General features: G+C 38.5%; 1 protein-coding gene across 6 annotated transcripts in view; it reads left to right on the forward strand.

The window, feature by feature from the left end:
• The window catches only part of ANKS1B (ankyrin repeat and sterile alpha motif domain containing 1B), a 1,327,097-nt gene that overhangs the window by 424,560 nt on the left and 883,016 nt on the right, over positions 1-19,521 (forward strand). For all 6 annotated transcript variants that reach the window (XM_027855805.1, XM_027855806.1, XM_027855807.1 and 3 more), the window contains exon 11: positions 19,285-19,421. In XM_027855805.1, the coding sequence (XP_027711606.1) occupies positions 19,285-19,421 (137 nt within the window). The remainder of the gene's footprint in view (positions 1-19,284; positions 19,422-19,521) is intronic.

Raw genomic sequence — 19,521 nt, forward strand, 5'->3', positions numbered from 1 at the left:
ACGGGCTGTCTATGAGGTGGTAAGTTCTCCATCCTTGGAAGAGTTGCAATGGAGGCTGGACAACTGGCTGTTAGCATGTTAATGAGGGGTTCCTGCACTGGGTGGAAGATTACATAGCCTCATATTCCCTTCTAACTTTGTTTATCATAATAATTGTATTACTATTTTTTTCAAGCACCTTAAAAATATTATCTGGTTTTGCCAACAGTTCTCCAAAAATACTGATTCAAAATGTAGCTTGGATCTTTAAATTTAATTACAGGAGCATAACTCCTAACTTTTTTAAAATTTATTTTTAGTTTTCAACATTCACTTCCACAAGATTTTGAGTTCCAAACTTTCTCCCCATCTCACTCCTCTCCCCACCCCAAGATGGTGTGCATTCTGAATACCCCTTCCCCTAATCTGCCCTCACTTCTATCACACTCCCCCTTCTCTTATCCCCTTCCCCTTCTATTTTCCTGTAGGACAGGACAGATTTCTATACCCCATTGCCTATATATTATTTCCCAGTTGCGTGTAAAAACAGTTTTTAACATTTGTTTTTAAAACTTTGGGTTCCAAATTCTCCCTTCTTCCCTTCTTACCCACCCTCATTGAGAAGGCAAGCTGAGGCTCTGTCTTTGTGGATGTGGCCCACACTGAACTGTGCTCCTCTCCCAGCCTGGTGCAACAGACCTTTCCTCCCAACCTTCCAGGTTGTCTTGGGCTGGAAATTTGTTTCATTCTGTCTTTTTGTGGGTTCTGCTGCTCTAGAATTTGTTTAGAGCCATTTTTACAGGTATCTGGAGAGATTTCAGGGAGAGATCAAACAAGTCACTGCTTTCATTCCACCATCTTGGCTCTGTCTTCATAACTCCTAATTTAAAAAAAAAATTCACTGAGCATTGTATCCAATTACTCAAAAAAAGTGTTGAATTTGTAATCAGACTACTCAGCACCTTCACATAAATTCTTGCACTGGCATGTGCTAGTGACCTCAAGGAAGCTTCACCTGCTTGACCCACCCCACCCCCATCTGTAAAATGAGGAATTAGGACCAGATGATCTCTCGATAGACCTTTCAGATGCAGATCTATTTGCCCTATAATCCCATTTTGAGAATTTGGATAGCAAAGAAAGTATTAAATAGCATCTTCATGGAGAGTCTACTGTAAGTGTCTGCCATTCAACCAGGCTATAGATCCCAGAAAGAGAGAGGTATGAAGAAGTCTGCCTTTGCTCCTAGGACTCTTAAATATATGTTGATCTTCAGAAAAATGACTTTACATTAATTTCCCTCACATACTCTATGTTCTAGCCAAACTGGCCTGTTTACTGCTCTCTCTATGACATCTCTATCACTTGTCTTTCTTTTCATAGCCTTTCTCCTATTCTTGGAATACTCTTCTTCCTTACCTCTACCAGCTAGAAATCCTAGTTGCCTTAAGGCTCAGGAAAAGTTCCATCCTGTACAAGATGCTCTGAAAAAAGAATTCCCCAATGGTTAATATTTCTACTAAAAATACCTTAGATTTATTTTGTACTGAGTAATATATTTATGTTGTTTTCCTTTCTCCATAGTAGAAGGTAAGCTCCTTGAGGACAGAGTCTTACTCATGACCCATTTGGGATTTTCTTGGAGTGGTTTATTGTTTCCTTTTCCAGCTCATTTTGCAGATGAGGAAACTGAGGCAAACAGGGTTAAGTGACTTGCTGAGGGTCACATAGCTGATAAGTGTCCAAAGCCAGGTTTGAACTGAGGAGGGTGAGTCATTCTGACTCTGAGCCCAGCACTCTATGCACTGTATCACCTAGTTGTTTACTTTGCAACATTTCATATATATATCTTCCCATGTTTCTTAGTATTTATCATATTCATCCTTTCTTATAGTTCAGTAATATTCCATTAAAATTATGCAACAGTTTGTTGAGCTACTCCCCATCCAATGAATATCTACATTTTCCCCTAATACTTTGCTATCACAAATTGTGCTGCTATAAAATTTTTGATATACTTGGAGTCTTTCTTTTTATAAATTACCTCTTGTATAACCACCAGTGGAATCTCTGATTCAAAGAGTACGGATGTTTTATTTTCTCTTAACATAATTCCAAGTTGCTTTCCAGAATGGTTGAACCACTTTACATCTCCACCAAGAATGCCTTAGTGTGCTTCTCTTTCCATAGCCCCTCCAACATTTCTCCCAGTAGCTTCATTGGCTTTCTTCAAGTCTCAACTAAGTCTCACTTTCTGCAAGAAAAGACTTTCCTAGTCTACCTTAATCTTAGCACCTTACCTCTGTTGATTACCTGTGGGTCATCCTGTAAAATTGTACATAGTTGTTTGTATTTTGTCTCTCTCATTACACTGTAAGCTTCTCTAGAGCAAAGACTGTCTTTTGTCCTTCTTTGTACTGCCAGCACAATCCCTGACACATAGTAGGCACATAATAAAAACCAAATGATTGATTAATAAAGACATCAAAACCATGGATAGAGACTTGTTCTTAAGGCATTATTGTCTTAACTCAATCAAAAGATGAGAATGATAGGTGTTTTAGGGCAATTTTATTAACTTGTGCAATAGTCCTCCAAAAAACTAACTATAAAAAGTAACAAAATAAAGATTTGCCTTTGAACTATTTAATTACTGTTCCTAATTAATTATTTAATTAATGCTTATAATAAATTAATTCTAAATAGAATTAGATGAGCAGAATGAGTAAATGATGATGAGACTGACAAAAAAATGTGAATGATATATGATTTTGTGTGTGGGAAATTCTCTCTTCCACCACATTCTACAATGGGTTGATTAGTAGTTAAATTATTAAATAAATCTTAGCCAATTGTCTGAGCCAGAGCAGTAAGGAGCAGAGATGATGTTTGAATCCAAGCATAAGCCTCTCTCTGCCATGCCATACTTTCTGTTTAAAAATAGGAATAAAGCAGAGAGATGAAAAGAAAATAAGAATAGAGAAAGATAATAGCATAATGATAACAGTAATAGTAATAATAATAAATGTGTATCATTGAAGATCTTCAAGGAAAGGCTGCATGACCACTTTTGGGATTATGGTATAGTGGGGATTTCTTTTATTTGTGAATTGGATTAGATGTCCCTTGAGGTATGTTTCAACTCTCAAATTCCATTTTTCTAAGGTGTTATTTCCAATTTTTCAAAACATATTCAGGTGATTTTTTTTCTGCCTAAATGTTTTCTTTACAAGATTCAAAGTCTTATAATAGCCACCGTCCAAGTTTCATTGAAAATCCTGCTGTGCTACAGCAGGATTTCTGGGGCAATTTGTTTTCAGACGATAATAATGAAGTAGGGCTAATTGGTAGGACCCATTTGGGTCAGGTAATCATGGTAATCAAAATAATTGCAGGTCCCTGTTGGCGGCAGTGACTTCAATCTAATGTCTCTCTACATTGTTAGCTAAAACTTTTCAATTTTCCTAGAGTTCACAGATGTATTTACTAAAAACCATTAGTTCTATGCAATATTATGGACGGTTCACTTGTATAATATGTGAGCATGGTTACAGAACAACTATATTCTCTTAGTTGTCATCATCATCATCATCATCATTATCATCATTATCTCATGCATCTTATTTGTGAAAACTAGTTTTGCCTACTCACCTTCAATCATGGATTCAATGACAATGGATGAACCAGGGTCTTAAGTGAGATACTTGTGTGCTGTTCAAGGGATCCACATACATAGCTTCTCAAAAAAGCCTAAATTTGCCTTGAAGTCCCACTTTCCTTCTGATACAAATTTAATGAATAATCAGGGTGGGGGGAACAGCTGAATAGTACATAAGCATGATGGGGGGGGTAATTTCTATTTTTTCCCACATGAATAAAGAATGAAACACATCAAGTGAGCCCAACTCTTTTTATGCTTCCGGACAAGGATTTTGTTTTCCTGAGATGAGTGGTTGTGAAATGAACAGAGATTTGGAGGCTATTTCGGGAGAAAGAGAGAGTAACTGCTGATATCCACCTTTGCTGAGATTTCACACTTAAATGAAATCAGAAGAGAGAGATGAGTCAATCTTTGGATTACATGTTGACTGGACCTATTTTTTGACATTTTATCAAGATTTTTTTCTTTTCCATCATCTTGTTAAGCTGGTCACACTTTTTCTGAAATAACATTTTTTCCTGGTCAACCATAATTTATCTGATGTTACAAAGTGATCACAAGATAATAGATTTAAAGGAAATATCTATCCTTTAGGTTTGGTGATAAGCTATGTTGTTCACAAGTTTCTGATAATGCTGATTTAACTTTGGAGTGAGCAAGAATGGGAAAAGATATGTAAGGAACTGCCATTAACAAATGCTTAAAAACACACTCAAAAGCTAAATTAGCCAGCTTAAGATCAGGATACATGGTCATCAGTGGGTAGAAAATAGAATCCCAGGGAGTTTGCAAATCAGACTCTGAATACTCTGGAGGCTTCTAATGTTACCAGCTTATTATTCTACCTAAGCATAACTGATTTGCCCATGAGTGTCAGCTAGTACTAGCAAATGATTGCTTAGAATTTGCATATTCAGATGACATGAAAATTGAGCTTTGATGCCTGCTGTAGTTTGTTCTTTAACACTTCTGTGATTTTTTATTACAAAATAATTATTTGACCAAAATGTGTCCTGCCAATTAGCTCTACCTTGTGGTTACTCCATCTATACAGTTCAGAACATATCCACACCATTTTCTCCCTAGCAACCTTTCTCAATGCTCTTCCAAGAGACTCCAAAGATCCAACCAATGGAGTCTTTACTCTGGTTCATTTATGTATTTGTTTATTTTATTTGTCTATCTATTTGTATGTCTTTTTTCTATTTGTTTATTCATTCATTTATTTGTTTAATAGTTAATGAGGGCCAGTGATCACTCAGGTCATCTCAGGTGATCCATATGTTACCCCTTACTCTTATCAAGTGGTGGGTATACCTCCTTTTCCCACACATTGCTTTGGTTATATCTCTTTCTTTCTTTCTTTCTTTCTTTCTTTCTTTCTTTCTTTCTTTCTTTCTTTCTTTCTTTCTTTCTTTCTTTCTTTCTTCCTTCCTTCCTTCCTTCCTTCCTTCCTTCCTTCCTTCCTTCCTTCCTTCCTTCCTTCCTTCCTTCCTTCCTTCCTTCCTTCCTTCCTTCCTGGCAATCGGGGCTAAGTGGCTTGCCCAGGGTGACATAGCTAGTAAGTTTCAAATGTCTGAGGCTGGATTTGAACTCAGGTTCTCCTGACTCCAAGGTCGGGGCCCTATCTACTGCGCCATCTCCCTGCCCCATCTTTTACCATTTCTTAAGTATAAGATATCATAGGAAACATACTTTAGTACACTCATGGACAACATTCAGTATGCTCATGGCCTTTTGGCATCTTTTGACTTTGATTCTATAGGGACTGTGAAATTCTCAGGTTTTCAATACTAAATTTTTCCAGGGGCATAGTCGTATTTAAATGATATAGTTGCACTAGAGAGTAACTTGGTATCATTAAAATGTTGCATGATATCCCCAAAATACTTCATCCTACTCTCTCCCTCCAATTCTAACCCGCAACTCATTGTCCATCTGGAGTGACCGTCCCAAATACTGCTACTGAGTTTCTTATGTAAAGCTTTTCTGTGAAGTCTTTAAAAGAATAGCCATTCTGGCTCTTTATGATCCAAAAAAGTAATTACCTGATCTTAGAAAAGTAGAATCCTTGCCATAAGACCTTCAAAGAGGATATATTAATAGAGGAAAATGGAGATACTAAGCTACTTCATCACACCATGATTCATTATCCACCTTTGCTATTATACTTAAAAGATAAGGATAATTTACTCTCATCCTATTCTATTAATACATGAAAGGATTATGTTAGGCTCTTTAAAAAAATAACAGCATCAACTCTATTCAACTCATGCACAAATAGGAACTCCATATCTTTCAGGGTGGTCATTTCACATCTTGTAGACAGGCCATTTGACTTATATCCCTTGAAGTTGTCATTAATGAGATCTACTTGTTTTTAAATTTTTATTAATGCCTTTGTTATTTACACAATAGTCATTGATGTGGCAACCATGTAGAACCCACCCTTAGAATGAATTAAGTTTAACAAAGCCAACCAGAACTGTGATAAATTCTGGTAGAGAATGTGACTTTTCTTACCTGTAGTTCATCACTTCTTGACTTTGAGGTTGTTCTGTTGTTTTCAGCCATGTCTTATTCTTTATGACCCCATTTGGGGTTTTCTTGGCAAAGATACTGGAGTGGTTTGTCATTCCCTTCTTCAGCTCATTTTACAGATGAGGAAACTAAGGCAAACAGGGATAAGTGACTTGCCCAGGGCCACCCAGCTAGTGTTTCTGAGGACAGATTTGAACCCAGAAAGATGAGTCTTCCTGACTGCATTTCTAGCACCCTATCTGGTATGCTGACTTACTGTCTTGACTTTGAGGAGAGAAGTGTAATTCTCAAGCTGTCCCCTGGCCCCAAGAGTGGTCATTGCCTTTAATCTGAATTCATATGCTTTTTAATGTTATTTTCACTGATGTTGTTGTTTTTGTTTTGTTTATCATTCTTCTGGTTCTTTTTTCACTTTGCACCTATTCATTTCTTCTTATGTTTCTCTGAATTCTTGATGTTTGACATTATCTTAATATGACACAATTTATCTGTCCCCTAATCTTTTGTCACCCACTTTGTTTTACAAAACTTTATGAAAATCATTAATGTGCTAGCAGTCTATGGGGTCTTTCTGTCCTTTAATTCCTTGCGGTACAAGCCCAGTGGTTCATTCTCTGGGTCAAAGGGCATTACCTATGCATTAAGTTTCCTAGGTATTTTTCCAGAATGATGGGACCAGTTCACATTTCCATTGGTAATTTATCAGTGTATCTCTCTCCATCTCCCTTTTCTGATTTCCTTAAGACCCCTAGCTAAAATTTCCACCTTCTGCAAGAAGCATTTCCTGATCTCTTTCAATCCTAGTTTTTTTCCCTCTGAGATTATCTCCATTTTTCTGGTTTGTATCTTTTTTGTTACTTAGTTGATTGCATTAAATTTTGAGCTCCTTGAGGGCAGGGGCTATTTTTACCTTTCTTTGTATCCCTAGTGCCTAACACTGTGCCTAGTACATAGTAGGTGCTTAATAGATGCTTGTCACCTTGACTGTCTTCCCACAACTCCTTAAACATTTTCTATTTCCATTTTTTGGGGCAACGATATGATATAGTACATAGAACACTGGGCCCGGAGTCAGGAAGACTTATCTTCCTAAGTCCAAATCTAGTCTTGGACATTTACTAGCTGTGTGACCCTGGGCAGGTCACTTAACTCTGTTTGCCTCAGTTTCCTGATCTGTACAAAAAGCTGGAGAAGGAAACGGCAAACCACTCCAGTATCTTTGCCAAGAAAACCCTGGATGGGGTCATGAAGAATCAAGCACAACTGAAGAACAGCATTACATCTTTCATCATCTTTGCCAATTTGATTTTCTATTTTGGATGGACCTTTTCCCTAAATAATTGTGGTTATCTCGAATCATATCGTCCCTTCCTCAGGGACTATCAAATTAATTTGACCTCTGTAGACATAATGAACTTGAGTCAGAGCTTTCATCATCTCAGGGATATTATTGTTAGATGTTTGCACATGTCTAGATGACTGTGTGCCTGAAGAAATGGCTTCTGGTATCAGAGTCAGTCTAATGTTTTATGACTGCCCCCTCACCCTTGCTGGAAGTTTTTATGCCTAGATTTTCATCTCTTACTATGAGCAATCATTCTGAACTATAGAGTCCTTTAGAGTCCAGCTCAATAGATATAAAACTATGAACTGTTGAGTTCTCTGGAAAATTTGTGAAGTGAAGATGTGGCCTAAGGTCTTAATGGATTACTGGTGATAGAACATAAAAATATTTCTGGAAGTGGCCAGATAGCTGGGCACTCTAGATATCAGAATAAGGAGGTTGTGTGAGTCATAACATTTTTCAAGTGACTATGTCCTGTTCTTTTTATAGATTAAAAGGTTATTGGATGTCATCTCAAGAAAATAAATTTCAGAAGGTTTTGTTTTCAAGTAATAAGAAACTGAATTTTGTTTCCTAATTTTTTTCAGAAGTGGTTTCCAACTTTTAAAAAAGTTTATTAGTTAAGAAAATGTTTACTTCCCTCTTAGTATATCTGTTTTTTCCCTGGTGGCAGTTGACTTCTAATTAGCAAGGAACAAAGTTTCTTCCGTGTATTTTCTATGTACAAAATTATTATTATCATCATCATCATCATCATCATCATCATCATCATCATCATCATCATCACTAATTTTGAGAGTGGATCTACCCATTTCCCCCACCCTGAAAGTGTAGAGGCCCCTCATAGGCTTAATCCCACTTCTGATTGGATGCTTTAACCTGCTCTGTTTCTGATCTGGTTCAGTTCACTGTCCCTTAAACAAAGTTGTGGCCTCCCAATCTTGAGGGCTCATCTTATTGGTTCTGGATTTAGTGTGGACACTTAATCAGCTTTAGCCCTACTGTAGCTCAGAATCCCCATGCTCAAGAGGTCTCAGCCTCAGCCTTGCCAGTAGTAGGCACTATGGTAATATGCCAGACTTTCTGCAACTAAGTGGTGCAATGAATAGAGCACTGGCTCTGAAGTCAGGTACACCCAAATTCAGATCTGGCCACAGACACTTACCCAGTGTGTGACGTTTGTAAAATCATTTAACCTCAGTTTCCTCAACTTCAGAATAGGGATCTTAATAGTACCTACCTTCCAGGGTTATTATGAGGATAGAATGAGGTAATATTTATAAATCATTTAGCATAGAACTTGTCATATAGTAAGCCTAAATAAATCCATCCATCCATCCATCTTTCTTTCTTTCTTTCTTTCTTCCTTTCTTTGTTTCTTTCTTTCTTTGTTTCTTTCTTTTTTCTTTGTTTCTTTCTTTCTTTGTTTCTTTGTTTCTTTCTTTTTTCTTTCTTTCTTTCTTTCTTTCTTTCTTTCTTTCTTTCTTTCTTTCTCTTCCTTCCTTCCTTCCTTCCTTCCTTCCTTTTTTCCTCCATTCCTTCCTTCCTCCCTTCTCTTCCTTCCTTCCTTCTCTTCCTTCTTTCCTTCTCTCTTCCTTCATTCTTTCTCTTTTTCTTCCTTCCTTCCAAAATTATTGAGCTATTTCATAAGTTTTATATTCATAAACCATGATCTAAAGGAGCATTTTTAACTGAAACTATAATTTTAATAGTATAGGGAACCCTGTCTGAAGAAACTCATTCCACCAGTGTAAATCAGAACCTACTCTATCAGTAAGGGTCTTATAGGGTTACCTGGGGCATTGTGAAGTTAGATGACTTGCTGCAGAACACTGAGGGGGATTAGAGACAAAACTTGAACCGAGGTCTTTCTGAGTCTGAGCTTGGTTTTCTGTCCATAGTGCCACACAGCTTCTCAGGGGAGCAGAAATATGAGGGTGATGTCTCTAATTGCAAGGATTGCTTAGTTTTGGTATCACAGTTGGCCTGTGCTTATTGACTTAGCTGGCATATACAGTTGGCAGGGCCACCTTGTAGTCAGGGTGTTTCAGTAAATCAAGTTCTGTCCTCACCAGTTTGTTTTTGTAGATGAAAGACATTGGTCTCAGTTTATGCCTGAGTGCCCACCATTCATTGCTGATGGGCTTCTGTGTTCATCTTTTACTACCTGTAAGGATAGTGACATTTTACACTTCACCATTGCTTCAGAATTTTTCTTCCTTAGGGATTTCCACTTCTGAAATTCTTCTTTCTGATGACAATTTCCTGTCTTTTGAGTTTTACTGTTTTCTCACTCTGATTGAAACTGTGCTTAATCATCATTGTGACTTCTGGTCCCTCTCTCTTTTCTCAGTCTGTCATCTCTTTTCTGATTTTACTTGCTTTCCTACCTATAGTCATCCATTTCAGTTAATAGGCAGGTCATTGCCAATTGTGTTCTCTGTGTTTTCTCTGAAATACCCACCCCTGGGTGGCCTTACTATCTAACTTGAGACTCTTATTTCTAAGTCACTGAGTACTACAAAGAAAACCCCCAAACTCTGATGATTGGGCTTTCTCCCAGTGCCTCAAAGTCACATTCAGAAAGTTATAGGGTCCTAGATTTAGAGCTGGAAAGGACTCCAGAGTTACTCAAGAAGCACTTAGTAAGTGTCTAGTATATGACAGACACAAAGTGCTGAGGGTAGACAAAATGGCCCAAGTCAGTCTCTGCTCCTAGGGAGTTCACAGTCTGGGGAGGTAACTTGTTAGGCATCTATCAGTAAACTCTCTAACTCCCTCTCCCTCTCTCCCTTTTTCTTTCTCTCCTTCCCCCCATTCTCTCTCTCTTCACACACAGAGATATATATGTATGCATATATGAATATGCACGTATGTGTATATATAATTGTTTGAACAGTATATACACATATGTGCATATATTGCATATATACAAATATGAAGCTATATATACACACATGCACATATATGTATATGTATTGTTTGCTTATAGGTGCTTATATCAAACTAGATGCTACATACATACACATATATAAATTTGGTTGTTCAGTCATTTTGGTTGTGTCCCACTTCATGACTCCATTTGGAGTTTTCTTGGCAAAGATACTGGAGTGGTTTGCCATTTCCTTTTTCAGCTCATTTTACAGATGAGGAAACTGAGGCAAACAGGGTAAAATGACATGGCCAGAGTCACCTAGCTAGTAAGTGTCTGAGTCTGGATTTGAATTTGAACTCAGGTCTTCTGAACTCCAGGCCCAGATCTCTATCTGTTGCCCTAGCTAGCTGCCTCCTACCAAACTGGCCTAATAGCTCTCCCATCTTTGTGCCTTTGCACACATTTCCCCTCATGTCTCTAATGTACTCTCTCACTTCTACCTCTCAGAATCCCTGTCATCCTTTCAGGGTCACTCTCTGTGCCCTCCCCTACAGAAGCCTTTTCCTCTTTCTCCCAATTATATGTAATATTTCCCTCCTCAAATTGCCTTATTTTTATTTCCCTGAGTATGTGTTCTACTTCTACCCGAATGCCCACTATAATGTGAGCTCCCTGAGGACAGACTGTATTGGTTTTTGCCTTTCTATCATCAGAACCTGGCAAAAAGCCTGACTCCTTGTAGGCGTTTGGAAATATGTGGAGGGAGCAAGCACATTTTTGTGTCTAGGCCTGCTCTCCTTCTGGTGTGTTTGTTGAATTGAATTGGACTAAATTGAATTGAACTTAACATAACTAAGAAGTCTCTGAGACCCTTGTTGGGTCATACAAGATAAAGGGGCTGTAAGTCATTACCAGGAATGTGCAGACGCAGCTCCTGGGAACTGTCTAGAGATGTGTAGGGATGCTGGTCTTCCCACTGGGAACAGTCGTTGCCCTGGCTAATTTGGCATGGCAGACAGGGCTTGTTTACTGTGAGGGCCTCATCTGACTGTCTCAGCCTGTCTACGTCCTCATTCCTTTATTCGTGTTCTTGCACTCGGTTGACTTCTGTGGGAGCTGATTTGTTATAATCATTCATTCTGTCCTTTCCCTTAATCATTTTCCGCATATACTCTCTCCTCACCTACTTCTTCCTTTCTTTTTTTGAGTCAAGACTACTCTGTCTCCAAAAGTCATATTATCCATGCTGGATTTTTGCATTTCTGCTTCTTCATTCCTAGCAATTTTACCTGTTTTTTTTTTTAATTACATTCCCTTACCATCCTTCTTAATAAACACCTCATGCCCATTTTCTTTATTTTCTCTCATTTATTGTTTAAGGCCCCTCTTATTGTGTTCCTCTTTTCTTTTTTAAGATTCATTATTTATTTATAGTTTTCAACATTCACTTCCACAAGATTTTGAGTTCCAAATTTTCTCCCCATCTCGTCCCTCCCCCAACCCTAAGACAGCATACATTCTGAATACCCTTTCCCCTAGTCTGCCCTCCCTTCTATCTCCCCTCCCTTCTCTTATCCCCTTCCTTTTCTATTTTCCAGTAGGGAAGGATAGATTTCTAGACCCCATTTCCTATATATCTTATTTCCCAGTTGCATGTGAAAACAACTTTTTAACATTTGTTTTTAAAACTTTGGGTTCCAAATTTTCTCCCTTCCTCTCTCCCTATCCATCCTCATGGAGAAGGCAAGCAGCTCAATACAGGTTATACATGTGTAGTCATGCAAAACACTTCCACAGAAATCATGCTGTGGAAAACTAACTATATTTCCCTTCATCCTATCCTGCCCCACATTTATTCATTCCTCTTTTCTTATAGCCCTTACTGGTTTTCCTACATTATTGTGGGGCAGATGTCATTGCCTTTTTGGTCTCTTTCTCCTTTCATTCTCTACTGCAGAAGCTAGCCCAACCATGCCTGCCTCTCTGTCCTCCTGACATGTTTTTGGGCAATATATGGATGCATGTCCTTCTGTCCAAAAGTTGCTCAGAATCTGTACCCAACAGAAGACACTGCTAGGAAAAAAGGTGCGATTATGCCAGACCCATGTGATTTGTTGATTAGTTTGGCTTAATTAAAAGTGATTAATTAATTTCTCCCTGTTTTTCTCTTTTCTTTGTTGTTACAAGAAAGGGCTTGCTGGATGTGGGAGGGGAGATGGATAAATTCAGAAATGAAGATGTAATGTGTAAAAATAAAAGATTGCTCTTGGTAACCTCGTAGGCCCCAGAGGTTTTAATGATCATCTACATGCATGTTTCCAGATCTGGACATCCAGCCCTTGTCCCTGACAAGCCCCACATCACCACTTTCCTGTTACTTATTTCAAAGTGGATCTTAAAACTCAGTGTGCCTAAAATAGAAGTCAGTTTTCTCCACCTAAACACTCCCTTCTTCCAGACTTGACAGATGAGAGCGATTGAGCCCCAGAGGAGTGAACCAATCAACTTACTTAAGTACATTTGATGTTAGAGTCAGAGATTTAGAGGAGGAAGGGACCTGAAAGGCCATCTAATCCAACTCCTTCATTTTACAATTGAAGAAACTGAGGTCCAGAGAGGGGTGAAGTGACTCGTGAAAGATCAAACAGGAGGAATGTAGTACAGCCTCCATCTGAATCCTGGTCCTCTGACTCTATACCCAGAACTCTTTCCATTGTATGCTATAGAGTTCAGTTCTTCTGACTCCTAACCTGGTTCTCTTTTCACCATATATAAGCTAATTTAGGAGAGCATTTAAAATAATAATTAGCACTGAAATGTGATGCTGAGGTCATGAGGTATATGGTTAAATCTGAAACAACTCTATTACACGTAGGAATATCTTCAATTTTTTTGCCTCTCTAATAAATCACTAGCAGGGAAGATCCCTAGGACCTTCTAAATTTCAAAGGAAACAAAAGAGAGAGAAAACTCACTGATGCTAGTCATCTATAGGAGAAGATATCTACCATTAAGAATTCATGAGTGGCAAGAGGTCAGATTCAGCATATTATCCTGAATTGTCTTTTGAGTACTGATTGTCTTTGAATCACTGGTGCCAGTGGGGCACTGGAAAAAATATGCAAAATAATTCCTGGTCACCCTAGCAACAGCTGATATAATGTATACAGGTAAATTCTATAATTTCATTATCTCTTGTTGATATTCTGTTTTCTCAATTTATGCATAGACTCAAACAGAAAAGAAAATTGAAAAACTGACCAAGAACCTTGAAATAGAGTTCAAAACCCAGTTCTACTGCTTTGCTACCTGGGTGACCCTGGGCAATCACTTAACTTTTTGGTGCCTCAGTTTACTCATCTGTAAAATGAAGAAGTTGGACCAATGTGCATCCAAGCTCTAAATTCATTCAGCTCTAAATCCATGATTCTTCAAAATGCTTATACAGATTGAGGCAGCATAGTATGGTGGAAAGTATGCTCAATTTGGAGTCAGAGGAGCTTGATTTGAACCTGGGCTCTGTCATCTTTTGGCTTTGGTGGTCTTTGGTAAGTCACTTACCATCCATGATCTTTGTCTTATTGGTATACAAAAGGAGGGATGATAGACTAGATGATCTCTGAGGTCCCTTCCAGTTCGAAATTTGTGGTTTTATTATCCTATAAAAGGAGTAAACATGAAACCTTACACCCATTGGACCACGACTATAGCCTCTCGAGTGGACTACTTCCTGCAGGCACTTCTCCTTCCAACTCATTGAACACATCACACCCCCATGGGAATCTTCTTTCATCCCATGGGCAGGAAGTGGAGGGATGGAGCATGTGGCGTCATGGAGCGGGTGGAATGAAGAGCTAGTGGAAGCAGCTGGCTTTAGGCATCAGGAAAACTTGATTTCATGTCTCAGATCCTTACTAGCTGCATGACTCTAGGGAACTCACTTCGTCTCTGTGTGTGCCTCAGTCAATTTCCTGTAATTTATCTCAGGGAAAGTGGTAGCATAGAAAGAACACTAGGCTTGAAGTCACAAGACCCTACTTCAGATCCTAGCTCTTCTGCTTAGTATCTGTGTGACCTTGAGCAAGTCATCATCTCTTCTCTGGGACTCAGCTTCCTCATCTGTAAAATGGTCTGGCTTAAAATGCCCCTCTAAGTGTATGATCTCATAAATAATGGATGTGAAATTTCCAAACTAGGAGTTCAAAATAATGATGACATCACTGATTTTTCCTTTCTTTTATTAAACCACTCAGATGTCTTGATTGTATCCCATTGCATTCACAATTAAGCCACAAATTATTAGCCACTTCTTTCCAACTAAACTCTCCACACATGTTTACATAATGTCTTTGGAATATATCAGCTTCTTTTCCCACTTTTGTTTATAAACCTTTCCCATCTGGAATGACTCCTTGCTTCTACCTATCCCAGTTTTACTCATCCTTAAAGGCACAGCTCCAATACCTTTCCCTCTAGTAACCAGTTCCAGTGCTTAGTGACCTTTCCTCCCTCCAAACTCCCATAGCAATTATCATCTGCACCATCCATTGGTATGGTATACTGCATGTATTACTATTTAGTTAGTGGTACAATGAGTAAAATGTTCTACTTGAAGTCAACAGGATTTGAGTTCAAATTCTGCCTTGGACACTTATCAGCTATGTGACCCTGGACAAGTGACTTAATCTCTCTTTGCCCCAGTATCCTCATCTGTAAAATGGGGATAATAATAGCACCTGCCTCACAGGGCTGTTGTGAGGATCATATGAGATAATGTGTATAAAGTGCTTTGCAAAGCCTTAAGTGATTTACAAATGCAAGCTATTATTCTCAGCAATACAATGGGTCTAAGACAACTCTGAAGGACTTATGATAGAAAGTGCTATCCTTCCCCAGAGAAAGAATTGATGGAGCCTGAATGCAGATTGAACCATACTTTTTCTTTACTTCTTTATTTTTTCTTGAGGTTATTTTGTCTGTGTTTTCTTTCACAACGTGACTAACATGGAAATATGTTTTGCAAAAAATGCCAACTATTATAACTGTTTCACATGTATGCCTTATGATTCCAATAATATGAGGTTTGGGGTTTTTTCCCTAGTTGGGTTTATGGAAATTCATCCCTATGCTCTTAGAAGATCCTAACTATAACTAGTATTTCTGTTTACAAAATAGTGGATTTGAGTTCAGGTACAGGCTGTGGCTGTAGAGCAGAATAAAGTCAGATGCCTCCTCCTGCCCCCTTAGAATTGAAAGTTATCATTGACTTCAGACATTTGACAGGCTGTCATATAGAAGAGGGATTAGCCTTATTCTGTTCAGTCCCAGAGGGCACAACTAGGATGAAGGGAAGAAAGTCACAGAGAGGCATATTTCAGCTTGATATATGGAAGACATTGCTAAAGATGAGGACTGGCCAAAGGGGAATGGAAAACCTTGGGAGGTAATAAGTTTTGGGTCACTGAAGGTATTCAAACAGAGCCTGGTTGACTGTCACAGACTTTGGAGAAGGGAATCATGTATGGTTCAGGAGGTTGGATTATATGGCTTTGAAATTCTTTGGGCACACAAATTTGATCATCATTACACCAAATAATCTCACTGTCTCAACCAGCTAGTTATTTTTGTTTATTTAAAGTTTTATTGATTCATTTTTTGTTATATCACAATAATTTCCATGTATACCCCTTACCCCCTACAATTACACTCAATCTACTGAGTCCTTCCTTTTTAACACAGACAGTTAAGCAAAGCCAAACAGTATGGTAAGCGTGTCTAATGATAAATACATCCTGCAGCTGTCTGCCCCTGCTTCTCCGCTAAAAGGAAGTAGGTGGTCAGATCTTGTGACCGTGGGTATAGTGATGGAGTTGGCCTCAGAGGCCATTTATCCCAATCTTCTAATTTCCCTGATGAGCAACAGACACCCAAAGGGATGAAACAGCTTCTCTCAGGGTGCACTAGTGGTAATTGGCAGAATTAGGATTTGAACCCAGATCCTTTGATTCACAACTCTATACTCTTTCTTCTCCACAGTGCTGCAGGTTGTTTAACTATTCCGTAATGGGTGGTCACTCATTGTTTTCATTTTCAAAAGAGATAATTATTAATAATTAATTAGACACAGATGGAAATTCAGGTTTTGAACATCCTCGTTCATAAGATGCTAAGAAGCATCCCTGTAGAATTTTAATTAAAGAATTTCTAACTACTCCATAATTGAGAAGCAGATATTTAGAGAATATTTTCTATCCTCTCTGAAGTGTTGTCAGCCTTCCAAATTTGAATGGTTTGCGTGCTGAGGCTTTAATATAACTTAAATGAATAATACATAACATCCCGTTGATTTGGCCAGTCAATAGTTGCGTGATCTACCAAGCATAAGTAGAGGCACTTAGGTGGAATGAAAAGAAAATGGGACTTGGAGCCAGCAGATTAACTCTGATATTTGCTGTCTGTGTGACTATGGACAAATAATAACCTTTCTGAGCTTCAGGGCTCTTATCTGTGAAATGGGGACAATAATACTTGTGGTACTTACAGCATAGGGTTGTTGTGAGGAGATAGTTTTGGAAACTGTAGCCGTCATTGTTATAAGTCCAAGGTTGCCTTGATGTTGGGAGTAAGTTTAGTCTTTTGCCCATAATAGGACATGCTATCTCAGGTGATAGGAATGTTCTCAATGGTTATCTACATTCCACTACAACCTGCTATGATTATCAATCGTTTTTTTTTTTTTTAGATGCTCATTCATTTTTATTGTTTCTTGTTGCTCAAGGAAACTTTAAAAAACCCTTTGAACAGACTTAAATAACAATGGATAATCATATTTACATAGTACTTTAAGGTTGGCAAAGTGTTTAACAAATATCTTATTGGATTATCACAACTTGGGAAGGTAGGTTTTGTTATTCCTTCTTTATAATAAAGATATTGAGGCAGAGATTAACTGATTCAACTAGCATCACAACCCTGTGTCTGAAGTGGGATTTGAACTTAAGTCTTCCAGACTCCAGATCTACATTCCTTCCACTTCAGCATTTAGTTGTCTCTTACATTTGAGGGACTATGTGACTTGCCAAAATGATGTGGCATCAGGAATGATAGGTGACTTCACACAAATCCTGTAATCTACACATTAGGATGCAATGGTAAGAGTGCTGATCATGGCATCCAAAGATCTGTATTACATGCCCTCCTAAGACAGCATGTGGAGTTGGAAGGCACCTTAGATGGCATCTTAAACTACCTTGCTTTATAGATTGGGGAACTGTGGCCCCAAGAGTGACAGACTTGGCCAAGGGCAAACAGGTAGTGACAAAGCTGAGCTTTGAACTCTCTTATTATGTTCCCAGATCCAGTGATCATCTCATTTACTATGTCACCACCCTTTATTGAGAGTCATTAGATGTGTGCTCCTGGACAAGTTACTGCTTTTCTGAACCTCTACTGCTCACCTGTAAATTATTATTATTATTATTATTATTATTATTATTATTGATAATGATTATAATCCTTGTACTCAGTACCTTTCCGGGTTGCTGTGAAGATGGTTCTTGGTAATTCTTAAGTTACTATATAAAAGTGAGCTATGGTTATTATATCAGTCTCTTCTTGACTCAGTGATCTATCCAGTGTCTAAGAATACAAGTCAGAGGAAGCAGTTGATATGACCTGGTAGGAGGAGTTTCTACTCTGTGAGTTCCCTGCGCTTATGGAATTCACAAGTCTGGCTTTAAAAAAATCATCTGAGAAATGAAGAGATAATTCTTATTAAAGCCTGTCACAAATCAATGAAGCAAAAGAAGATTGATGTATGTTTTAAAATTATTTTATTGAGAGGGGATAGGAACTAGGTCTGTGATTGACATGGATACCCCTGGGTGAGGAAGCTCCTTCTCCCTGCGTAGTATCTTTCATTTTTTTTTCAACTTATAGATTTAAAGGTGGCAGATAAGATAGTCGTTAAGGGACTTGCCAGGATTCCACAACTGGTGGGTATCAGAGACTGGACTTGAACCTAGCTCTTACTGGTTCTCTAGCCGCTATGATCTAGCTGCATGGCACATTTTTTGATAATTCGATTTTAGCATGTTTTTGTTAACATGTTGTTAGCAAATAAAGCCCTCCTACCTCCCCTACTCAGCCATCCATGCCTTGGAATGAACATTTAAAAATGTGCAACCAGCACATCAATGGTGTATGACAGTCCACGTGATAGCCTATCCCTTAGTTGTCCTCGCCCCCACCTCTGCAAAGAAGGCAAAGAAGTACATTTTCTCCAGTCTTCTCCAGAAGCCAGACAGTCATAATTTTATGGTGTTTGGTGTTGTGTTCTGGTTGTTATTTTGGTTATTTTTTTTCTGTTTACATCGGTGATAGCATGATGTGAATAAATTTTCCAGAACTGCTTCCTTTGCTTTTTGTCGGTTCATAAAATACTCCCCAGGGTTCTCTGAGATCATCTTATTCTTCATTCCTTATATAATATTCCATTGTATTCATGTACTAGAATTTGTTGAGCCATTTCCTAATCAGTAGGTCTGCATCTTTTAGGCAATTAGGTTCTATTGTCCATATCAGCCCTGGGGTATTTGCAGCCGTTTTGAATGAGAGGATCATGATTCAACTCTGACTTACCTTAGGATCTCAGAACTAGACCGTAAGGGCATAGATATTTACCCACTAAAATTGGAACAACACATCTAGCAATGATATTGATGAAGCCCCCCCACCTTTCAGGAGTTCAAACATCCCTTACTTTGTGGCATCAGTGATGACTAGTGTACAGCTGAAATCTGAATTTCCATCCTTGAAATCATCCCGGACGTTAGAAAGTAAGTGAAGTAATTAAGTTCATGGCCATTCTATTTTTGTTCGCAGATAATGCATCTCAGGTAGCAATTACGGCTCCAGGAAGCGGTAACCATAGAAACAGCTCAACAGGCCCCACACCTGATTGCTCGCCTCCGTCTCCTGACACTGCCCTCAAAAATATTGTCAAAGTGATCCGACCTCAGGTAAGTGCCCAGACATAAGCATTCGAGTCTGTGCCCAGGCCCCATAGATAATATAGGGTCGGCCTCCATTATTGTTGAGTATTCAAGTCATTATCCTATG

Source organism: Vombatus ursinus, unplaced genomic scaffold (genome assembly GCF_900497805.2).
Source record: "Vombatus ursinus unplaced genomic scaffold, bare-nosed wombat genome assembly UNPS02011334.1, whole genome shotgun sequence".
Lineage (NCBI taxonomy): Eukaryota > Metazoa > Chordata > Mammalia > Diprotodontia > Vombatidae > Vombatus > Vombatus ursinus.